This window comes from Aplidium turbinatum, chromosome 5 (genome assembly GCF_918807975.1).
Source record: "Aplidium turbinatum chromosome 5, kaAplTurb1.1, whole genome shotgun sequence".
In the NCBI taxonomy this organism is placed as follows: domain Eukaryota; kingdom Metazoa; phylum Chordata; class Ascidiacea; order Aplousobranchia; family Polyclinidae; genus Aplidium; species Aplidium turbinatum.
In genome coordinates this window covers 4,533,606-4,559,538 of record NC_137476.1, presented here as the reverse complement: position 1 = coordinate 4,559,538, position 25,933 = coordinate 4,533,606, and the positions used below count along the sequence as shown (strand labels likewise).

General features: G+C 36.4%; 1 protein-coding gene across 1 annotated transcript in view; it reads right to left on the bottom strand.

The window, feature by feature from the left end:
* LOC145770859 (adhesion G-protein coupled receptor G7-like) overlaps positions 1 to 24,487 on the bottom strand; it is a 46,312-nt gene extending 21,825 nt beyond the window's left edge. Inside the window, exons 1-13 of the mRNA XM_082582600.1 lie at positions 24,322 to 24,487; positions 23,001 to 23,123; positions 20,169 to 20,257; positions 19,510 to 19,671; positions 19,144 to 19,226; positions 17,717 to 17,826; positions 17,044 to 17,205; positions 10,062 to 10,237; positions 9,266 to 9,415; positions 5,250 to 5,359; positions 4,270 to 4,492; positions 2,970 to 3,106; positions 414 to 543 (exon numbers count right to left, since the gene is read on the bottom strand). Coding sequence (XP_082438726.1) covers positions 414 to 543; positions 2,970 to 3,106; positions 4,270 to 4,492; positions 5,250 to 5,359; positions 9,266 to 9,415; positions 10,062 to 10,237; positions 17,044 to 17,205; positions 17,717 to 17,826; positions 19,144 to 19,226; positions 19,510 to 19,671; positions 20,169 to 20,257; positions 23,001 to 23,123; positions 24,322 to 24,487 — 1,821 coding nt within the window. The remainder of the gene's footprint in view (positions 1 to 413; positions 544 to 2,969; positions 3,107 to 4,269; positions 4,493 to 5,249; positions 5,360 to 9,265; positions 9,416 to 10,061; positions 10,238 to 17,043; positions 17,206 to 17,716; positions 17,827 to 19,143; positions 19,227 to 19,509; positions 19,672 to 20,168; positions 20,258 to 23,000; positions 23,124 to 24,321) is intronic.
* Between the last annotated feature and the right edge of the window lie 1,446 nt (positions 24,488 to 25,933).

Genomic DNA, 25,933 nt, shown 5'->3' with positions numbered 1-25,933 from the left:
TAAGGTCGAAGTGATCTTCATGAAGCGCCACAATGTGTCGAGAAAAGGGGCGCCTGGAAGGCAGGCGTTGAAGTGTGAGCTGTTGTGCGTCAAGGACTACAGTGTGGAGCACGTTAAGGACGTTAAATTCTTTACCGAGTAGACTTGACCGAGTGTCCACTTTAGCATGGCCTACCAGTTTTCACAACTCTGTTCTTGCTATGATTGTACGATGTAACATTAGACAGCGATGTAATTTTTTTTAACATAAAGTCGTAAGCGGATCTTGGGAAATTAGTTGGAAATTCTTTATAGCTAGTATGAAATCTACACCGCTAGGGTAAGAAAATCGAAACAAGAAACCCTTGAAACTGTTGTTATGTATTTTACTGTGTGTTGCTTTTAGATAATACTTATCTAAGGATTAATCTTACCTCGTTGACAGGTTTGCGACCACAAGTCACTTTATATGTTGTTATCACATAGAGAATGAGGTTGGAACCTAACATGATGGAGCATGGTATAACTATTAAGTGTTCAATCAAATCCGGAGATATCCAACACCTTAAAAATTATAATTATATTGTCAGTGGTATCGTGAGAACTATAATATTTCAACAAATCAAATATAGGGCATATTGCATCTGAAACGCTATGATCTGCCAACAGCACAAACTTAGCACAACAATATTATTTCATATTTCCTGAAGTTAGTTAGAGGTATGTATTTGAATCTTTAGTATCGTTGTTTTTTCCTTCTACTAGCTAACGTACCTGGAAATGTTGTAAGGTTATAAGCTGGAAGTTTAAACGTAAAGGATTTAATGCTTGCTTTGCGTGAAATTTGTACTTAGTAATGTATTCAAGCGCGTAGTAGAGCCCAGTCAAATTAAATTGCTAATTATGAAATATCGCGACTATTTCTTCAAAAAGTAAAACAATCGTCGTTGTTCACGTATTCAAATCTGTTCATGTAAGAGCCCCGATAACTCAGTTGGTTAGCACGTCACTTCTGGAACGAAGAAGCTTCAAGATCAAGCGGCGCTGGTTAGACTCTCGGGGTGTGCGCTTGAGCAACGCACGTTGAGTACTGCTCTCCATTCAGCGGCATCTAATGGATGGAATAATTCCCCGGCAACAACACTTCAACAATCGGAAACTTCACTCTGTCAACCTCAGTGACCAGGCCAGCGTCAGTGATTCAAAGCCTCTGTAAGTATGCTAAACTGTCAGGATTAAGCTCTGCAAGAAGTTTTCCCGGTCCGAGGATGAAGATTCAATCAATCAATCAATCTCAGGTTACCAAGTTTGCGTTATGCAATTGCTATTAGGTTTTCTATTCATCCGGTGTACTGCAAGATATGTTGCATTAAAAGATCTCATCTTAGATTCAGCACTTTTCTTGCGTTGGTTACCATTGTATATTGTTATTAATCACAGCAATTGTAGTTTAACAGAGTTAGTATGATTTCTTGTCAAATCGTTTTACTTTGACTCGTATAAAAATATAAAAAACTATATTGACTTTGCTTACATATTTCCCACCGATGCTTTGTATTTCATTATTATAAAACTTTGATGAAACACTGGGGCTATTCCATGGGGAGCACAAGTTGCAAATGCGGACAGGAGCAAACTATGCAACATCTACTCGAATGCCCTGACCTAAAAGCAAGGTGCTTTGCACAGGATGTCGCCGAGTTTAATGATAAAGCAAGAGCTTCGTGATGCTCTGGGCTACAGCCGTGTGACACATGATGAAGAAGATGGTTATAAATCTGCAGTATTTAACCGTATCTGTTACTGGCGTAGACCTTATGGTCTCGCCCTCTGCTAATTCAGCGATTTCACATGGAAGCAGTGACGCTAGAAACCTGAGATTTCTTGACTTTTACTTTTTTTTCTTGCCTTAACTTTTAATCGTACGATTTTGTTGGTATCGGATAATTGTGAAGTTCACAATAAACCTTTTGTCACAGCCAGTTATAAAATGCAAGAAATTTCCTGATATTCAATAGCTTGATTGACAGTTTACTATTAGCGTGCGGTTTCATTTTGTGTCTGTCAGTCATAACACGACGGCGCTAAAATTCCATTCTCTACCCAGGCAGAAAAATCCGTCATTTTTACATTGATTCAACGTCGATTTTGCTGTCTGGGTAAGGAGTTGGTCTTTCACGCGATATGAGTCATTCTTGCTGACAGACATCAATTAGGAAGGTAATTTATTTTTTGCGCAAATTGCTTTGTAGTGCACAAAGTGCATGGAATACTGTTTGCACAAAAACGGAAAAACAAAATTGATGAAATTCTGTGTTCTATGCAAGAGGACTTTCAAAATAAAATGTCAACTGAGAAATTTGACCAAGAAATAGCGAAAATAGGTCAAAAACCGAGTCTTTATCACCTTTTCTACCTAAAATACACAATCACGAATATATTTTGCGAAATAAATTGATTGAAGTGATAGATAAGGCTTTTGACCAATGGCATACTTTTTCCCATTGTTATTTGATATAAGCCGACGGAGTAATTAGCAATAAGAGAGACGTATACCTGATGGTCTCGGCCAGTAACTCTTGACGTCAAAAGGAAGCAGTGACAGATACGGTTAATACTTTTCTCGTATTATTATACATTTCTCAGCATTAGGTAATTTCTTACCCATACATTTCTTACGATTAGGTTACCGTCATTTGGCCAATGCCTGGGTCATCATAAATGTAGACTAGCTCCTCTACACTGTGGTTTGCGTAGCAAAAATCCTTAATTACTGTACATGTAAATGGCTTGTCGTCTGCCGTCGTCTGCACTTAATTGCACTTACAAACAAAGGTTTCTATCAAACCTCTAAACAACATTTTTAAAACATTGCTTTTTTAATCTTTTTTAATAAGAAAATCTAGCAGATGGCTCAGAGATATATTATTATTTTTTCTGATTCTGTTAATGCCAATTCTAGAATTTAAATATAACAGTTAGATACATACTGGTCGCCTGCTACAACGTAATTATGAACATCCACTCCAACTACTATGGAAACAAATACAGTTGGCATTAACCAACCCCATAGACATGAGATGGTTACCACCATTCGATCGGTCACGTGAGCTTTGGTGTATATCACCTGGAAATAGTGTCAACAAATGGTTATCTGTGACTAGTTGATATGTTAAATAGTGTCAAAACATGTTTTTTGTTAAAAGTTAGTTCACGGTCATGATATCTAACATTATGGTTACAAGATTATGAAACTGGCAACCTGGAAATAGTGTCAACAAATGGTTATCTGTTACTAGTTGATATGTTAAATAGTGTCAAAACATGTTTTTTGTTAAAAGTTAGTTCACGGTCATGATATCTAACATTATGGTTACAAGATTATGAAACTGGCAACCTGGAAATAGTGTCAACAAATGGTTATCTGTTACTAGTTGATATGTTAAATAGTGTCAAAACATGTTTTTTGTTAAAAGTTAGTTCACGGTCATGATATCTAACATTATGGTTACAAGATTATGAAACTGGCAACCTGGAAATAGTGTCAACAAATGGTTATCTGTTACTAGTTGATATGTTAAATAGTGTCAAAACATGTTTTTTGTTAAAAGTTAGTTCACGGTCATGATATCTAACATTATGGTTACAAGATTATGAAACTGGCAACCTGGAAATAGTGTCAACAAATGGTTATCTGTTACTAGTTGATATGTTAAATAGTGTCAAAACATGTTTTTTGTTAAAAGTTAGTTCACGGTCATGATATCTAACATTATGGTTACAAGATTATGAAACTGGCAACCTGGAAATAGTGTCAACAAATGGTTATCTGTTACTAGTTGATATGTTAAATAGTGTCAAAACATGTTTTTTGTTAAAAGTTAGTTCACGGTCATGATATCTAACATTATGGTTACAAGATTATGAAACTGGCAACCTGGAAATAGTGTCAACAAATGGTTATCTGTTACTAGTTGATATGTTAAATAGTGTCAAAACATGTTTTTTGTTAAAAGTTAGTTCACGGTCATGATATCTAACATTATGATTACAAAACTATGAAACTGGCAACTGAAACATTAAGAAAATTGAAATTGTATTTCACTAACATCATTTTATTAGCCAAGTCTCTCCGTCATGGTGTTTCACTTACACTCTTTATTGGACATTGCTACCGAGGCAGCCTTTTGCTATCCTGCAAGAATTGCCATGATCGTTTACTATGATTCATTTCTGAAGTAAAAACATCAATGTTAGCTAATAGATCCAATTATATACAAACAAACTCACATGAACCAATGCCATGTGAATAACTAAAGCTTCATTTGTCATCCAGGCCATTGCGCTGAGAAAAAAGAAATGCAAAAGCACGGCGACTGCAATGCATCCTTCGTCAGAGGATGTAACATATTCCTGCTGACTAAAAATGAGAAGAAGGTTGAGGCAAAGCAACGCCAAGCATAGATGGGCCAGCAAGAAAGAGGATCGGAATTTTGTTCCAGTTGATGTTGACCTGAAAATGTACGTCATCAGGAGCATTCTTAACACGATTCATGTAGCAATAATACGCAGAAAATAAAAACTAAAGTAGCCTGCATTTTGTAATATAAAACTAACGAGAAAACAAACCAAAAGATAGAAACGCGTATATTTGCAAAGTTTAAATAACAGATAGTAAAAAACAATTATGGAACGAAATAAGTTTCCTAAATAATAATAGTAATGCTCGTTTTTATACAGCGCTGTATCAATCGCAGAATGCGTTGCTCCTCAGCGCTTTACAAAGCAGAACGATGCAAAATGTGAGGTCACTAAAAGTAAAAAATTTGATAGGAACCTTGTGATCAGAAAAAGTATAACAGATTAATTTAATTTTGGCCATTCCTGCTGAATGTGCAGCATAATCATGGATAATTAATTACTATAATAGCCGGCTAAGAGACTTTAATTAGCCGCCTAAGAGACTAAGCAGAATGACCAGGCGATCCTCATATCATAATTTATATTTGGTTTTAACTTATTTGATGATAGCCAACTTGATGATGAAACAGGTTGTGGAAGGGGTCGACGCTTTAGTAGACATTCTCTCTTTTATTTCATTATGTGATGCAAATATATTTACTGTAACTTTAAATAATACTTTATAATATTTTCATGAACAAGTTTCAATAAAATAAAATCTCACTGTAGATTAACAGAGTTAAATCAGCCTATATTAATTCACCAATGGCATGATAAGTCAACTTTCGGCGTACCAAACAATCCCTTACCTCATAAACGCGAATATAGTCAAAGTTAAGATTAAGCAAGCGCTTGATATCGAAGATCCAATCAAAGTTATCAAATTCAGTGGAATATTGTTAACATTAGCACAAGGAGTCTGCGGAATAAATATGTTATTTATTCTACCTTATATGTCAGCCCACATTATTCAAACTTATTTGAAACAACATGGAAAGATCATAAACAAAGTCTACAAAAACTCACTCCGTCAATTTTTAAAAAACATGGCTACAAAAACGTGGTTTTAACTTTGGAAAAACGATAAGCACTAATCGATTAAATCAGTTAGGTGATTAGGCCTATTGATGATTGACTGCTTTTCTACTTCATCTACTACATCTTCAAAGTACTCATCAATCTCTCAAGAAATAGATGCTAATTTTTCAGAAATGGAATGTTACCACTTATGATGCATGTAATTGCTTGTATTTGTCAACAATGATGACATATATGCATATACACACAGTTTCAAACATAAATAAAATGAGAAAATAGTAAAAACATGATAAATTTTGTCAACCGTGTTTGGCATGCAATTGTATGTGGGAGTATGTTGCAAGTATGTTAGAAGAAAATAGTGATTGTAAATACATTTCATGCATCCAAGCGGTCCAGCTTCTTTATTTTACTATGACCACAAATCTTTACTATGACCCATGTGTTCTACACCCGGGGCCGTCGGAAGACAAATTGGATCCAGTAGAAAGAAGAGCCCGAGCCCCTTCAAACAACAGACCTCTAAAATCAATGGAACTCCAAAGAATAGGCGTGATTGTTTTTGCTTTGAGGCCTCCTAAAATGATTCAGAGTGTAAAACGTACCCTTTGGACACTTTTTTCAACGCTACTTTGTGTGAACCACAGAATTCCCATGCCTTGCAAAAAAACATGGTACAGTATAATTTTTCCGAAAAGTCCATCAAAAATTTTGTCAATAATGGAAACGATTCTGTGGTTAAATATGTTTTTTTACAAGTGTCTTTTTGAGACATACTTTATTGCTGTACAACGTAATTGTCAGCTTAAATAATATTAATTAATTAACTATTCATTGACAGAATTTGTTAAAAGAAAAAAAAATTTTTTCAATTGTTTTTACATCATTATAACAGTGTCCCTTTTTATTTTAATGCGCTGTTGGTAGGCTTACATATTTTATACGCCAGTACAAAAAGTTGGTATTTTTCAACTTATTTATATCATTTGTGTACTGAAGAAGTGACAAATGAATTACGTTGATGAAGATCATTTAAATATACGAACAAAGTGCTCGAAATCTGTTCCAATATTTGCATTTCAGTTGCATTGTGTTCATTTGTTTGTATGATAGCTTTGGTGCCATCATTCATGAAACCTACTTCCATAAATGAATTGCATATTGCTTGCAATGATGCTTTGCTTGTGATAGGCCACGTGATTTACCGCGTCAGTGACAGCTTTTGTACTATTTAAGTAGCCTAGAACAAATTCTTTTGAGTTTCCATGTAGCACTTCTTAAACAATTTCTTTCGTCGTTACAAGTTTTCAAAATATTGGTTGATAAATTCACTCTACAATTTCGTCAAACCGCCTGACTTCAACAGTCACAGTCGCTGTTTACTTTTCTACAATTATCCCACACAAGAACTGTTTTATTTTTAGGCGCATAGCATAATTTCCGTTTAAATATTCTGTTTTGTTTTGCGTGTTATGTTGTGTTGACAACATGAGACCTGTCTGTTTGGTTTAAACAAACTTTGTAGAATTATTACAAGCCATGACTTGCCAGCAATACCCATTTTTGTTTTTCAAAAATATGCCGTTTCATCAATGGTGAACAAACATACTTTTCTTGCTCTACAGCTGCTGTTATCATTTTATTTGTCATAATTTTAATGTATCATTTGATGACCACATTGAAAATGCATGAATAGACTACCTATCAAAAATGTTGAGATTACATTTTGACTAATTTTGGTGCAATAAACTCTAATACACATTAGTTTGTTTTCACCATTGAAAAGAGCATGTTAAGACCTTTCATATTGTTACAATTGGTCAAGGTTTTGTTGCAAATGAGTGATAACATGAAAGCAAACTTAGAAAAAATGTCTGGTAAAATACTCAACTGAGACCAAGGTTGCTTGAAATTGACATGAAGCAATTCTTCTTCTTCTATCAAGTCTTCTAAAGTTCGTTGGCACACCACAGATCGACACATTCTTCCGCAACGGGGTTATACACTGGCAGGTCCCACCTACTGCACCAGGTGGCAAGCCGAGGGAAAACAAGAAGGTGGTCCGCTGTTTGGGGCTCGGTGCCACAGATACATGCAACTGGGCCTGTGTCGTAGCCCCACTCCACCATTGCAGACTTAGTGCGCCCGATACCGGTTCGGAGTCGGTTTAATGTTTTCCACTTTGCACAAGGAGCGTTTGCTCCTGGGGGAAGGGACTCTGATGGGGGACCTTCATTTCAGTGTATGATGAGTCATTTTCGAATTGTTATTTCCATTGCCTAAGTCTTGCTTCTTCCTTGGTTGAGGTTAGTGGCTGAACGCATGAAGCAATGATGATGCATTAATAACAAATTGGTCAAATTCCATATTTGCAAGTTGAAAACTGCGTTTGATGTAGTAGCCTAATTTTACTACTTCCTTGGAATTCTTTTTTTATTTTCATACTTTAGTCATCACTAATTTTCTCCATTTTTAAAGTGTTATAACTTAAAAACTATTGACCCATGTTTTCGGAAATCGGTATTAGTTTGCTCAAAAATATAAACTCTAAACCTGTTTAAAATTTCTTGGATAGTTGTGATTATGGGTAAAAGGTAAAGGTGAGTCCCATACTTGATCCAAGCATCGGGGGATGAGAAGATAAGGTTCTCATTATACTAAGCCTTCGGCACTAACGAGAGTAGGGTGGCCAGTTCTTTTCTCTCGGCCGCCTTTCCTTCAGCAACTACACCCACCCAATTTATTACACCCTGGGTAGAGGTGAGCGGTGTTTGTCAACAATCAGCTTAAGCCGGGAATCGAACCAAGATTGCATGATTGGAAAGCGAGCGCCTTATCCGCTGCGCCATCCCACCGCCATCCCATCCCACCGTAGCCTAATTTTACTACTTCCTTGGAATTCTTTTTTTATTTTCATACTTGAGTAATCACTAATTTTCTCCAATTTCAAAGAGTTATAACTAAAAAACTACTGACCCATGTTTTCGGAAATCGGTATTAGTTTGCTCAAAAAAAAAAAAAACTCTAAACCTGTTTAAAACTTCTTGGATAGTTGTGATTATGGGTAACAAATGTTCAAACTATAGATGATTTCACAAAGAATGACCTTTAATTCTGAACCATAAATCCAAAATTACCCCTTTTAAGTTTTTCAAAAATAATTTTTAAATAATAAACAAATCATTTAAATATATTTTTTATTTTATAATTTTCAATACACTCGTGTTGCACAGAAAATAATTGTTTATATTAAGCTGAATAATTGTTTACGGTAGACTGAATTGTTCTTGGTTTTACAAGATTTACATGCTGCATTTCTGTCGGCCAACCTCTAAAGTATGGGCGGCCGGCCAGCCTGCTACGGTACTTTTCTAGTTTGGTGAACCATACCAGTTCCCTTACTGTCCGAATCGTTTCTATTTTTGTGGTTTTAACTGAATTGATCACATATGAGTGGCCACAGAGTAAAATTCAATTTAATTCTGTCCTGGTTGCTTTATGAAAGGGAGCAGCTGCGTACTTTATGGTTAGTAGGACACATATGTCCCACTCAACTGTGACAAAAAGTCAAATGAGACACCTACAGTATGTCCTACTAGATTGTGACGAAAAAGTCTAACAGGACATATATGTGCATCACTTTATTGCAGAGAATTATAAAAAACTTTTACAGTCAGATAGATTTAGTGTGCCAGTCATGCATTTCACAATTTTTATGCAACTACCGCTCGTATGTTTGAAAAACAAATTACTTCTTGAAAGGGTTAAAAACACAATCTAAACTTACAAATAATGTTGCAAAGTTTGTGAGATGATTAAAGATACAATACACTCCTGAATCTGAAAAGTTTGTTTTGCCTCCTTCATTTGTCCACATCTGAGTTGCTTCATCCCAATACACACATTCTGTATTGGCAGTTTCTAGTTCAGCGTCATCCTAAAAGTTATTTACATGGGTTTCATTTACAAATACCGTATATCCATTTGTGAAACGGTTGATTTACATCATATCAGCTGTCGAACATTGTAGAGGATTATGTAGATTTTAATAAAAATAAAATGTTTTGTCTTTTAAATTTGAACAAAATTTTAAATGATGATTTGAATAGGAAAAACCTAAACGTATCACTATATAGTTTTTCGCTGCACCATAGTCCTATCTATGGAGTAGGCCTAAATTGCCTTTTACAAATGTAATAAACTGAATTAATGCAATTGGACTCGAAGTTGTGAAAAGGAAAACAAAATAATCCTTTCGTTGTGGGTAGCTGTCTTTACTCTCCGACTAACACGAAATCAACTGTACTCAGGTCCCGATTAAACGGGGGCAGACGGTGCAGGTACCTCGGGCCCCCCTTTTGAAGGGCTTCCTGACGTGGAAAAGATGTGATTTTGTGTTTGGCTATTATTTTTTTCTTTCAGCCTTTAAAGTTTCTGCAAAATGCTGTGCAGTGCAGTGATGGATTAGTGCTGATGTAGACGTAGAGGTGGTTTTTCGCACCGGCCCCTCGATCTAAAAGCGCCCCAGGCTCTCCATCAGCTAAATCCGGCCCTGACTGTACAGTATTTAAATCATAATTTACCTTTTCAATAAGTGAGAAATATAGCTCTATCGGAGTTTCAAGATTTATTACGTCATCATTTCCAACAATTGTAGCTGTCAGAATAACTTCTGAATTGACAATTCTACTTTCAGATTGTTGGGTGATTGATTTGAAAAGAAAATCATCAAGAAACGCATAAAAACTAACACGACGTTCTGTTGACAACATAAAAGTTAAGATGCATGTACTGTGTGGTTACTATACAGTATTCGCTTGACCAGTTTGTTTAACCCTTTATCCTGTGACGTATTTTGGCCAGTTGACTTGCGGACGGGGGGTCGGTTCGACACTATCACTTTGAGCTCGTGTAACTCAAAAACTACGCAAGATAGATCAATCAAATTTTCACATGGTGTAGATAATTTATCTGACAACATAACATCGAAACTCTTTTGCAATTTGTTCAACAGCGCAACTTGAAAAATCAATTAATTTGATGGTTGGTCATATTTTTTTATTTGACTTGAGAAATTGCTTCGTAATTAACTTATAATTGAGTGTGACGGATTAATTCCATTGTGTAGATTTTAATCTCTTACGCGGAGACGTCGTCCACGCTTCAATGAAATCGTAATTGGCGTCCAACTCGCGTTTGCTTGTTGTTTTGCCGGAGGCATTGTAAAAAAAATTTGCTTTGTTTCAACATTTGCAGAGAATGAGACAAAATCACCACAAAAAAACTATTTCAAGTTCTTTTTGAGTCACATGTTTATAGTCTACACTTTTTCAAACGTACTGTCATTACTTGATATTGGAACTAAATCAAGCAAATTTTTTTTCACATTCACACTGTCGAATTTGGTTATGCATGATCAAGAAACACTTTGTATTTCACAGCACATCTCAGGAAGCTATTTATTCGTTTTTAACATTATTTCAACGTCTAAACACGTTGAATCGATGTAAAAAGTGTCTGATTTGCTGTCTGGGTAGCGGTTGAATACAGAAAAGTAAGGTAGCCTGTGGTGTCACGTGGTATTTGAACAACAACCTATCCAAAGGTAGTGACTTGCTTCGATAGGAGCTTGTTCCATTTTAGGCCATCATGCACTCTAAAAACAAAGAGCGTCTAAAACTCCTTACTGATAAACTATGTCACGATGCATTCCAAAGTGAAATGTTTCAATACTTACCAACAATGATCACTTTGAATGAAACAATTTTGCAAACAGTTGTGACAAAATGTGGTGATAATAATCGTTTAGTCAAATCGTGTTGGTAGGCTATAGAACAGGTCGTTTGCCAAATGGAACTCCCGTTCTGCGTGACAAACTCAAAGTCGTGGCATAACAATACGAAAAATAGAAAAAAATTATTTTTCAGGCCGAGTGCTATTGTCGTAAAAAAACAAAAAATCACTAAAGTGTTGACTTTTTCCTTGGGCAAAATTGAAGGTTATTGATATTTTAAAAATGCACGTTTGTGTCAATATGATTGAAGTGTTTTTTTTCATGTTGTTAATTAGATTTGCAAAATAACGTTTTCTACATTTTTTTTCTGATTTGTTGGACATGCATTTTGTGTCAAGTTATTTATTACGCATTAGAAGATTTCTTTCTGTTCAAATTTTGAAATAGCATTTTAGATGCAGTTTGCGGTTGATGGCGTTACTGCAAAAACCATCTTTTGTAATTGACACACATCCAAAAACAAAAGACGCATAAACTACTGCTGGCTGATAGACCACGTCACAATACATCATAATGATGTTTTTCCGAACCGAAGACCCAGAAAACCAATTTTGTCGTATATTAGATTAGACGTCTGCAGACGTTGAACCAATGACAAAAAGTGATTTGCTGATTTGAAACAAAGTGATTGCTGTGTCCAATGTGCAAACATTTTGATAAAAAGTAATCAAGTTTTGGCCACAGCATTTTGGTCCATTTAGGCTACTATGGTCAATCAACTCACGTTGCAAATAACTTGTTTTGTGTAAAGTCTTGCTTGTGAAAAAATCGAAGTAAAAACGCAAAAATGAAGTAAGCTATATTTACAAAGTATTATATTCTTGAATGAACCATAGTTTTAAAAAAATAGTTTGAACAGGTTTCATCTGATAGAAACTATAATTGATATCATCGCGAAGGATCAAATAGCTGCAAAAATCACTTCAAGCAATTCTTTGGGGTGATTTTCATTATGCAAACCAAGGTGAACCTCAATATACATATTTTTATGCCAAACGATAAAAATCGTTCTTTCTTTTTTTCAAGGACAAGGAAAACGATCCGTATAAAATATAAATCAATTCAACATATTTCCCTTCTTTTGTCAGATATGCATTTTGTGTAACAATGCTTTAGAAAAATTGCTGAGTATGGCATAGCGTTTGAGATGCAGTCAGAGAATACAACTCTATGGTTGATGGCGTTATTACAAAAGCCAATCTTTTGTCACGGAAATGTATTCGAAAACAAAAAGGCGCAAAAGCGCTGACTGATAGATTACGTTACGATACGTTACACAAACGAGGCATTGATTTCAGATTCTTTCAACCCAACAAACAACTTTGCTCCAAATGACACAAACGTCTAAATTTATGGAGAAAAAGATGTAGGCCTACACCGTTTTGTGAAAATAAGCTATTGAAGACGAACATTTGAATGAAAAGTTTGAAATTATTGAGTTGGTCCTAATAGTGTTTCTGCTGAGATATATCAAAAATTTTCAATCCTCGTATAAAAAAATAATTTTGTAATCTCTCAAGCAACTGCAAAATTACCATTTAGGTAAAGATTCAGTGATGATACAATATGCACAATGCTTGTCAAAGCACAATAATTTAGCTGCGCGTGTTTTTCCACAAAAGCCAAGCAGTTTAGATAGTCTGTGTCAAGTTCTTTTCAATACCCATCAATCTCTCGTTTTCATAAAACATTTTCACAACATTCATGTGAATATAAGTGTTCAGTAGGGTGGGGTGAAAAAGTACTAATTTTGGATTTGAGCATTCTCTCGCAGATATTTCTTGTGGAGGTTTGAGAAAACATCACACAAAAAATTTCAGCGATTTTTGACAACAGGAACCTACCCACTTTTTGAGTTGAAATTTCATAATATTTCAAAAAATCTCTAAAATTTCAAAGTTTTTTTCGCAGTATTTAAAGTTGATATAATATTGTAATATTTCTTTTATACCTAAAACTATTAGTTTACTTTTGTGTTTTTCCCAATATGGGGCCAATAGATGCAAATTAAAGTAGGGAAATGAATCACAAAAAGTGTAAAAATCTTGGATTTTTTCTAAAAATTTACCAAAGTCAAAAGTTACAGTATCTAGTTTTGTATAGGCCAATAATTCCCGCAGTCAATAGTTTCTGCGTCGAATAGTCTGGTTAGTTTCTGCGTCGTTTACCCTTTCGTGATTGTCTGACAATTTGATAGAGACGGTCTTCTTCTTTCGTTTGAGACTAGATCAACTTTCAGGGCATGTGGTGGAGAGCCAGGTGAGTGTAGCTTCGTCCAGCGTTGCTATGCCATGCGTTCCATTTGGTGCCTTGTAGATGGGACATTCGAGAACGACATGGTCAGCAGTTTGTTCCTTTTGCACAGTGACTGTAAATGGTATGTGAGTGACCTGTCAAGTGTAACCCCAATGTATGTTGGTTCTGGGCATGGCGACAGAATTTTGCCGTTAACGGTCATTTTCAGGTCACGTTTTGCCTATCTGTTGTTGAGATGGAAGGCTGCCGTCACAGCTTTACTTTCGCTGAGTTTCAGTTTCTATTGATGAAGGTATCCAGATATGGTCGTCATGTCTTGGCTCAACGTCGTTTGTAATGATTGCCAGTCTTTCGCAGAGTACAAGATGGCCAAGTCATCAGCATATGCATATTTGTCAGATGTTGTTGATGGTAGGTCGTGCGTATAGACGTTGAAAAGGAGGGGAGCCAAGACTGATCCCTGTGGGACACCGTTTTTGAGTCGCCACAGTCTACTTGGTTTTCCGCTGCCGGTGGTAAGGGTAAAACTCCTGTTGTGGATGAGTTCCATGATCATTTTGACCATGTGCCTGTCAGGGAGTAGGCGGAGTAGCTTGTAGACTAGGCCACGGTGCCAAACAGTGTCATAGGCTGCTGTTAGGTCGATAAAAACAGCCCCCGCTTTCTTTTATGCCGAGAAATTCTCCTCAATATCCTGAGTTAGTAGTGTGACTTGGTCTACAGTTGACCTTCCGTGTCGGAAACCAGCTTGTTCTTTGGGAAGCAGTGGGTCGATTATTGGTTCGACACGGGCGTAGATCAGTCTCTCAAGGATCTTGAAAGGGATGCAGAGCTAGGAGATGGGGCGATAGCTCTTTGCATCGTCTAGTGGTTTGTTTGGCTTAGAGATTGCGACGACCAGAGATCTTCTCCATACTTTAGGAATCTTGAGGCGGCGCAGGCAGGACGACAGGAAATCGCATAACCAGGACTTTAGAACATAACCAGCTTGCATGATAAGCTCTGGACATATCCTATCTGGACCAGGGGCCTTACCAGGTTTTAGGTGCTTGAGGGCAGCATTGAATTCGCTCCGTGAGAAGGAGCTAGAAATGCTCTCCTGGTTGGGTGTGTTGATCTTCCAAAGCTTTGTCACTTCTTTGGTAACAAACCGATTGGAGGTACGGTCACACGGCTTATATCTCCCATTTTTTATTACCTGCGATGCGATCTTATTAGCAGGAATGGGACATTGTCGGGGTGATTGTCTTGATCGTCCCGTAAGGTTAGGCTATTGAGTGTGCTCCACGCTGTACGGCTTGAGTGCGAGAGATTGGATGGTCTCTGTCCAGCGTTCTTTTCTTTTTGCATCGAGTCTTTCCAGAAGAGCCTTGGCGGCTGAGGGTGTTGTTTGACCATCTGAAGAGCTAACAAAGGATTGGTAGAGGCGCTCGCACTCTGCATCCCAGCACGGAGTGTAGTTACTTCTACGACCGCAGCACACTCTGAAAATGTGATAATGGCAATGCTTGCTGATGACTCCAGAGAAGTTCGAGAAAATGCAGTCATGGCTATATTGAAAATTCGCAATGAGGCAAATATTGGTGATAGATCCGTTCGGAAGTTTGTTGTTCCAACGATAAATTATGAGGCCAACCATTATTCCGACATCACCGTATTTTTATGTTATGAACCTATCTTCACAACCACAATAACATCTGATGACATCACCTCGTACCGTGAAAGCAAAATAGAAGTGAAAAGCTATCCAAACCACTCGCAATCAGTAGAAAGAATTGTGAAATTGGTGACTGATGCATCGTACAAAGTGTGTGGGTTTGATAGAAGACATGGATTCATCCGTGCTGGTATAGCTTCCAGGAATCTGATTCCTGTTGCAGACACAAAGGCGCACTACAGCCAAGCACATTTGTAGTTACTGTTAACACTAAAATCAAGTGCTAGTATATTTGTGTTACAATTGAATTAGTGACTGTTGAATCCAGTTGATTTTGCATGTCTATCATTTTATATTCCCAAAACTGATTTTAAAATGCAATGGTAGGCAATTCGATTTTTGGAAAAAATTGCATGTTTTTGCAAAAAAATTAAAGCAATCGAATCTCAAAACCTAAAACAAACTTGTATTAGAAGCTAGTCCAAGTCAGTATTAGTGCAATGCGAAATAGTATATTGAAGATCTAGCCAAAAAAAGTGTCTTTAAAGTTCTATTTTCATAAGCATGTTTCGCATATTTTTCGAAAAAGGCAGAATTTTCAACCCAAAAAGTGGGTAGGTTCCCAAGGTCAAAATTTCCTCAAATTCGGTTTCTGGTCGTTTTATGTTGTTCCACAAGAAATATCAACGAGACAAAGCAAAATTTTTGGTTCACCCCGCCTAGTGTTCAGGTACATGGAAAAGTTTATTGGCGGGGCAAAAACGCACTCCTTGCTTTCCGACAAGAAATCAAGAAACTTACCACATCAGTCTGTTTGTTTTATGAGATAAACAGAGTTTTGTCAAGAATTTTCCGACTGCTTCTTGTTATAAGTTAGAAACAAAATGTATTTGCCATAGAAAACAACGTAAAATTACATTTTTTCAGTATAGCTTATCGGATGCTCTCTGATAATTTCAAAGCAACTCAGATGTAATTAAAAGATTAATCAAAGCAACTCAAAACTCGAGTTTGCAAACAAAAGGCGGACTCATTACGGTTGAATGCTTTACAACAAAGCCAACTCATGAGATATCTGCGTCGCAGTTCCACGCACGGCGGCGCTCAGTAATCCTGTTAATCCGTATAATTTGAAAACAAAAGGGCTAGCTAGTAGCTAGCTAAAATATCAGAGTATGTTATGAAAATCATGCCATATCTCTAAAACTATAGACAATAGCAACGTCATTTAAAGCGGAATAAATACTTGAATAATTTTTAGGAAAAGTCAAGAAATTTTAAAGCTGTGGATCGCGTAGTTCTTTAATGATATTGCTTTGAAAAGGAGCAAGTCCCCACCGACCCCCCCCCCCCCACAGGAAATAGGGTTAAAATATGCTAACATCAAACTACACTTTAAATTTAAACTGGAAAATCTATCTATTTACAAAACGCAAAAAATGATAATCCACACGCGAGGTATATTAAAAACGTCACGTTTTGTAGGAGACAAAGTTAAAATCACCCAAACAATTAATAAACTCAAGTCCTGCTAAAAAATTAATTTGTAAAATTAGCTTTTTGCGTAATGAAAAACTCATCTCGTTCTCAATTCTATCTTCAAACGATCAAATGCTAAGCACTGCAAAAGTTTTTTTAAAATGTCCTTTCTTTGGTTTAAATTGATTTTGAATTTAAAGGGTGCAACCACAAAGCACAATTTTACTACGATTTAGAATAAAAAAAACATGTCCGCTGGTAATAAAGACTGCAACTTGCAAAAGTGTTTGAGAAGTAGCTAGCCTATATTGCTGTAACTACGGTAGTGGTAAAGAAACTTAGTGCTCAAGGTTATGTTTTGTTGAAGTAGGCTCAATACCTGGACTTTTGTTGATAGCCTCATCTGGTACATATACAGACGATGTAAAGTTTCCTTTTGTGGGTCTACTTTTAAAAATACTTAGTTGATCTTCTCGAAAGCGAAGGTCACTTGGTGTTGTCGAAGCATTGAATACGAAGCCTATTCCCGGTTGTTGTATATCTGCAACATTATAAACAATAACTGTATGTAAACTGTACCTACCAATGATTGAAGAAAACCTATCACAAAAAATAAGAACTTGAAGAAGACGGGATGTACAGAATTTCCTTTTTATTTGTTTGATTAAAATAATTAGTTTAACTTGTCAAATAAAATAGTGTTTTCTATTTCAGTTCCAATAATAACCTACACGTCAGCACAGCAATGAACTGAAAATGGTAGCACAACTTTTGGGAAGCTATAACGTGCAACAATAATTAAATGGATGGAACATTCTCTATCTGGCTTAGACGGAAGTCTTCATAGCATAGAACTAAAATTCAATTGGCTATTTAGAATTTTTAAAATCATAACCTCGATTACAAAGACCATTCAACAGTGTATTCATCTGCAACTTTCACAGTTCTGTAAGGCTCTCTGTTCGTATGTTTAAAGTAATAGTGCCAGATTTCATAAATATTTTCCAAGCCAGTTTAAGTTTAGAATTAGTTTATTTATTTTATTCTTTTACTTTTTGAATTTGTTTGCACAACTGCGAATCCAAGTGTCGCTGCAACTTCTTCATATACCCCATCTTCTAATTCCACGTTTTCACCGATGTCATCAAGTATGTCCAATATACTAAACAAATAAATGTTTGGTAACCTACAGATAATCCATAACACAGCGTATACACCATATCTGACCTGCTTCAGTATTTATTATAAAATTTATTATTATTTATATAGATGCAACTTGTTCATATTTTCCTCAACCCTCTAATTCAGTGGTTCCCAACCAGGGTGCCGAAGCACCCTGGGGTGCCAATTGCAATACCCAAGGGTGCCGCGAGATATTGAGATATTGCAATACTGCCGCCCATTCTTTATTTTAACTGTTAAGTGCGAAATTTATTTATTTTAACTCCGATCCGCGGTAAGCTTTCGTTTTCTCACCCAGGAAAAACAGCGTGAAAGAGATTTTGACTCGTTGCTGTTCTTTCCATAAAAACGTTTGAAACGCATCATTATTGCCAGGTTTCATGATTTTATTTTGCGTTTCACTGCGCACAAAGTCAAATCGCAGTGATTTCACAGATAGGATTATCGGATTGGGTGACCCAGCACGATTATAAAATATCACAATTGTTTGGGAACCAATATGTAGTTCGAAAATTTTGTTGGATAAAAATTTGACGAGCTCTGGATAAAAATTCAAAATGAATATCCTTGCGTTGGAAAGAAAGCAATTGTGCTTTTGCTGCAGTTTTCCACGTCATACCTTTGTGAGAGTGGATTTTCCCTACGAACATAAAAACTAAAAAAAACGAGAACGACTGATTATATTCGCGGAAGAAATGCGGGTGGCTTTATCGACTAGTGCCCCCAGATATTAAGAGACTTTTTGCAAGAAGTCAAGTCCAAACTTCACACTGACTTTTGAATAAATAGCCTACATTTATTTACTCTCGCTATACTGTACAACTCATTTCTGTGTTATTTCATACAGTTATTTGAAATACAGAAATCTCATCAAATTTAACCAGTTTTGCCAGGGCGCCGCAAACTATTTATCTCTTTGATAGGGTGGTTAAAAAGGTTGGGAACCACTGCTCTAATTCAACGTTTTCATGAAGGGCATCAAGGGTGTTCAATATTCTAAACAATGTATTGCTTGTTTGCCTCCAGATAATGTACAACACACTTGTACACCATGCCTGACCTCCTTTAGATTTTATTTAAACTAAGGATGTTTGTCTATTATTAGCCTACCTGACAATATTATCGATGATGCTGCTTTATATTTTTAATGTTAATAAACTACTACTACAAAAATTTTACTAAAATCAAACAAAAACTGAGAAACAGTTTTCAATCATCACAAAATACAGATGTTTTTCGTCAAAATAGATTATTGTAATTCACTGTAAATCAAGATGTCAAAGGTTTTTCAACTCACTTGCTCGTTTCATCGCTTTTCTGCAATTCCTCTTCAGACACGCTAAGCAAGTTTCCGACCGTTTGCACGACAGAAGATGCTATCTAATAATAAGTAAATACACAAAATAAACTTGGTAGTACTACAAAAGTACAAACATAAACATTAAACAAGACTTTACGAAAAAAATTAAGTAAATATTTAAAATAAATTTGTATTTCAAAAACGTTTTGTAATGCATATTAATATAACGTAAGGCTATACTTGCAATCTGACCTATGAGTGGTTATATGCATTTATTTCCTTTTTTAAGTTCTAGTATGTTCATAATACTTTTTTATGCAGTTTACTGAGATGAAATCCCGACCTTTCATAAAACACTCTTACCTCTTTCTCCAACTTTGACGTATTGACGACTGTTTTCAGAGCAGACAGAGTTGAAGACACGTTTTCAGCATTTAGAGTTTCGGGTTCAGATGTCAGAACTTGTAAATCGTTTGCAACTTCCAGACGCTTTTCAGAAGTTGTTATCGTAATATTCTCATAGTCCTGTGATACCAAAAAAATATGTATTGCGACGTCTGTACTACCATTCGTAATAATCTAACAAAAATTTAAAAAAAAATTAAAGTTGTGATGTGAAACAAACAAACAGTTAAATATCTTGAAAATAAATATAATAATAAGCGGTATACATACAATAAAGATATTAAAATGTAAATTGGTATTCAGTTACTAAAACAAACGTTCCAATAGCCTCACATCATTTATAGTAATGTCTGCAATGTTGCTTTGGAAAAATAAATACGAAAAATGAGATTTGTGTATTTACATGTAAACCAAAATATTTGTAACATTTTTATGTTTTTAATATTTTAACAGTTTTTAAACTTTCCAATTTCCATTCCCAAACTATCTAAAAAATATAACTAGAACATTTTACAATGTTTGTAAACTTTTCAAGTGAAATATTTAAAAGTATAATGTGTATATAATGGTTTATGAAATATTCTTTACAAGACAATCACCCTAATGTTTGGTATTACCTGCAAAGTTACCATGCAAGATGACAACCAAGTAATTTCACCCCATGTTTCATTGAGAAAGCAGTTCCTTGACCCATAGGGTGTTCCAGCTAGAAGCAAATAGAAGTACGTTAAGTTCTGTGTTTTATAGCCTTGCTTTCTATGGAGACTAATCTAAATGAATTACTGAACTATCTGGTTATTCTGTGGTTTGTGATTTAATGCGAGTGATTAATTGTAAAACCCTTTCTAGTGTACATCTAAAAATAAATAAAACTTGGAAAGGACTTTTTTTTATGAAATAGAATACTATTATCATTCTGCCATTAACAAGTATTTAAATTGGCACAATTATGGGGATCTGATTCATTCTAATGTTTGCCTTCTGCAAGAGGACTTGGAAAATATGTCATACAACGTTTAGTAAAATGAAGTTTATCTTTATTTGCGGAATCCAACTCTAAGTTTTTTTAAATTATAATGGACAGTAGATATTAATGTTTCTAATTTGAAACAAAATTTTAAAGCCGGGTTTCAGGTAATGGAAAACCAAGAACCCCGAGAAATACTTTATTTTTTCAGGTTTTAAATAAACTGCAGTTTGGTACGATATTGCACTTTCCCTTACTTAAAATATACAAAGATAACCAATAATACACTTTGGTTAAATGTTTGTCGCTAAAACACGTTATTTACAAGAGATTTTTATCAAATTAACGCTAAAAAATTAAAGCGTTGAAATTTTTCAATCAGCTTGTTTCTCAGTTTTGTGACCACTAACCATTGGATTCTATGGATGAATTAGCTCCTTTGGGCTCCACTGAAATGAATTGATTGTAAGCTAAGTAAATAAGATTTTTTTAAGATTTTTAAGTTTTTTGCTTGTAGGTGAAAAAAATACATCGCTTTTTCGCTATTCTTTGCGTGGAGGAATGGCCTCGCAGTCGTGAACTTCACTTTTCGGAAATGAAGCGAATTCCTCAGAATGAATTCTTATGTTGGTCTTTCTTCCATATGATCGTCAGGCCTTTGTTGATAAAGTCTTTCCAAAAAAGATTTTGCTGGGATACAATTTTTGGCTTCCAAGTTTTGTGCGCATATTGGCCTTCGTACCAACCCAGGTAAATGGGAGACTTTGAATATTTAAATGATGGAATCTGTTTTACATTTTCCCTTTTCGCATACACGTTTTTCCGATCTATCTTTCAGATCTCTACTGATTGCTGTTCCTAAGTCTTTCAGCGTTTTTGGAGTGAACGTGACCATTTTTTCAGTCAGACGAAGGTCACCATTCTCTTTGCAAAAGTATTCGACTGTTATTTCAATCAGACTAAGAGTTTTAGAAAACTCTTTGATCGTTTCATATTCATCTTCGAAAAACTCAAAACTTCACCCTAGCCTAATAATCACCATCATAATTTCTTTACGTAGCTCGTAGAAAGGTAATTCAACTTGAAGAAGCATTTTTTCTGAGTCTGCAATCAAGGAAGAGAGTCTTTTTTTTCCGAAGGAGGCAATATTTTGAAGTTGTAAATTGTGATCAATGCGCACTGTAGCTCCTGCGAGCTTCAGTGCGCTTAAGACCACAGAGCGATTGGCCACTTTCTTGTGATTGCGTTATACTGAAAAGCACAAACTGAACAGATGACACAAGAATGATTACGAGTAAATTATGCGGTGGGAAACAGATCACCTGCAGGTTACACCTCATGTGATATGTTTCTCACCGCATAATTTACTCGTAATCATTCTTGTGTCATTTGTTCAGTTTGTGCTTTTCAGTCTAGAATGTCGTTACAGTTATAGTGCAAAGTCAAATCTATGTTACGAATTTTCATTTTATGTATATTGTAGATTTAATTCCTGATGAAGACACACGTAGGCCTACGTGTCGAAAATGTTTGAGTTTATTTTAATTATGTTATATTTTGTGTGTAAAAAAAAGTATGTTAAACCAGCTAAGGTTACTTTGTTTTATTTCTCTATGGTTCAACAAAGCAAACTCTCTACCAAACCTTTATCATATGTCTAAAAATACAACAATATGTAAGTTTTGTATATGTTTTAAGAAGTTTCAATATGTAGTCAAAATGTAGTGAAGTAGTTTTAATAGTTTTCAAGATAATCAGTATATTCCAGCAGTACAACCAGTGCGTTTCAAGACGTAGGCTCTCGATATGTACCTACCGGAGGCTCTATTTTGGACATCAGTTACAAGTTTGATTTCTATCAGTTCTACGCTTGAATGATGGTTTAATTTTGGGCGTCAGGCCGGTCTTCCCCCTTTTATTCTGATGGTTTCAGGATATTTTTGTTATTGCAACAAACTGCTATTCTAGAGTGTAGACATTTTTCTCAGGTCATCCCCATTGCCATAGTGCTCGGATGTTGCGGCACTAATTGCAACTGTGTGTGGGCGAATTACTACAGTGTCGCTACATGCACCACAGATGTTCTGGATAGCCTTATAGCCTGGTGGACTTTTTCTGTCTGAGGATTGTCATGATCTCAGGAGATAATAAGTAGGCCTATAGTAGACTATACGATATTACCGTTACAGCTACGCGGTCTACTGCACACTTTCAATAGGGTAGAATTGTATTCTAAAGTTGGTCCAACGTGATTCTGCATTACAGAGGCACCAGGAGACAGTGCTGCATGATGCCATATAGCTATCAAATTTGTTTGCCTTTCTGTCCTGTTCTTGATAATATAGTAACATTTTTTTGTGCACAGCTGTTCCATTGTTTGATATAATGCTTTACGTATTTTGTGCTGACCCCAGTCCATGTTTGCGTGTTATAAATTACGTCAGGAACTAATAACTATGAGGTCGATCTCAAATATACTTACCGCTAGGTGTGTCATCACCACAAGTTGTTTCAGATGATGTCAAATATCCTGCTGGTGTTGTGGAAAAGACGACCAGGATAGAGGTATCCGAAGGAAACTCCACCTTGTGTTTAATGCACTCAACTACAGAAACAGAACAAAGCTTTAAATTTGTGTTCACTGAATGGGGAGCGTCACTTGTATCTTACAGCCTACTTGTAGCTTCAATTAAAAAAGGAATTTTGACTTGGAATGTGATTTTTTGGCGATACATGAAGACCTTGCCCTCGCTGACACAAACAACGAGTGTGGCTTGGAATAAATATAAGCTCTATTCGTAATAAAGGATTCACTGTTTTTAAAACTTGGCAGTCCTCTGTCTCACATAAACAAAATATCTGAACTTTGATCTAACACCTGGTTCTCTGTCTTACTTCAACTTCTGGCTCATTTGTTACATGAAATTTGGCGTGATGCCTGGTCATGTTATCATGCACGAACTGCAATTATTTTTCGATTCGTCGAAACCGCAAAATAACAAAGAGAACCGTTGTCTAGGACCGTCGATGGACCTCATTGGGTATCTACCAGGCAAAGAACCAAAGCTAAGGTGCTTTTGAAACCTGACTTGAAAATTGCGAGCCAAAAGTATGACAACGCAGGTGTATACAAAACGTTTACTACCATAGACGTGCATCACGCACAATTTGGATAATCACACTAGTGGTACAAGATAATAGCTGCTGCACACTGCTGCATTCCTGCCCAGAGCCAACATACTTAAGGTTACGCTTGACAGGTCACTCACATACCGCCACCGTTTACAGTCACTACGCAAAAAAATGACATCTCACGTCGCCTTGCTAAAACGTTTGGCAGGCACAACGTGGGTAGGTGCAGGAGCTGACACTTTGCGGACTGCAACCCTGGCTTTGGTTCACTCCACTGATGAATACTGCTCTCCTGCCTGATGCCAATACTCGCCTCATCGACCGGCCAATCAACGATGCATTGCGAATTGTGACTGGATGAGTGCGCCTAGCTCCAACAGAGTACCTATCAATCCTTGCAGGCATTCAACCTGCTAAGCTTCACCGAAAGAGAGCCGTTATACATCTGACTCGCCGGGCAGAAGATCCCAATCACCTGCTCCACGCAAAACTCAGCGTCCCACCTCAGGAACCCTCTCGGCAATTAAAGTAGACACCCCTTCGTACCAGCTACCATTGAATTATTACAACCATTCAGCGATCATACCATCAGCGCAGCACATTACATGGAAGATACTTGGAATGCAGTATGATGTGCCGCCGACACCAAACTCCATGGCGTTAAACTTCACCGGTGGCACGCCACCCTGGTAAGGACCTGCCCCGGCTGATTTGAGTTAATCTAAACAGAATCCGAACAGGATTCGGCCGCTTCCATTCCATGATGTACAAGTGAGGTTTGGCTTCTTCATCGGCCTGCAAATGCGGCGCGGAGGAATAAACTGCTGACCATGTCATTCTTGAATGTCTCATTCACAAGGCACCAAATGGAATGCATGGTAAGCCTATAGCAGCACTGGAAAAAGCTACACCCACTTGGATTTCCATCACCTGTCCTGAAATTTGAACAATCCTGTCTCACACGAAAGAAGATGAAAGACCACCAACATGACCTCTTCGGTTTTTCAAATTAATGGAAGCGAAGAGGAGACAGTCTTCTTGTACTTTTGGCAAGACACTCACCCGCCAAACAGTAGCAAAAATGTGAGAATTTTACTACCCTCTAGTGGTCAAGATTTCATCAAAAATGCAACACTTTAAAGCAACATCAATTATTTTATCTTTGTTTTGTTTTTTTATTATTACTGAAAATAAGATGAACTATAATAACTTTCCCGCTGACATACAGTGACCGCGCCGAAATTGCTGTTGTTTTACAATACGATTTTGCACAGTAATTATTGCACATTATTTAAAAAATTACTCATCCATTACTCACGAATAACTGTAGATTCTATTTCGGAAAGTGAAGTGATGATTGGTGTTGAAGTTATAGACGTGGTTTCTTCAACTGCAAACATAAAACATGTGGAAAATATAAGCTCTGTATCAAATCCCATTCGATTTTTGCCTTTTTGTTTGAAAATTATGACTGATAACACTGGTCTACAAAAAAAGCATTTTTTTTCGCGGTTCAATTTTGAAAACTGATTTGAGGTAATTTTGAGGTGCTGACTGCTGAATCCGAATCTGGCATCAGATTTATCTTATCACGTCAGGTTTTTGAGATATGATAACAACACACTGTTACTTTTGCCAAAAGTGGACGATTTGACGTTGCGTTTACCACCAATGCAGTGCCATAGCGAAAGGTTAGTGTTAGACAAGCCAAGATAGCTTATATAAGTTTACTGGGCAAGCGTTGCCATAGGCCTGCTTAAATATTTGTGATTTCATGCAAAACATTGACAGGAGATGGTCAGTTATACTTTTAGCTTTTCTTTTAGTTTGTCATTAATGCTTTGTTAATAATGTTGCGTCGAAAACAAATAGGTATCAAAATTGTAGTTTGTGGGTGTATTTCAGCTATTTGCGCACTCCATGGCAGGGATTAATGGATATAGCACAGTGTGTGTGTGTGTGTAATAAAAGCAACTTCAAATCTTCCACGTTTGGAAAAAGTAACAGTTTGTTGATATCATATCTCAAAAATCTGACGTGATGGAATAAATCTGAGGCCAGATGCGGATTCAGCAGTCAGCACCCCAAAATTACCTCAACGATCCCGAAATCCCGGGATTTTAACCTGTTTTTCTGATCCCGATCCTGGGATTATTTATTAAAATCTCGGGATTTCCAGAAAACATCCACAAAAGCTGATGTAGCGCCATATCGCTTGACGCTCATATTGTTTTGGTTTTAAAGCAGCTTTACAATATCAGCTGGTTGTCTTGAACACTCCAC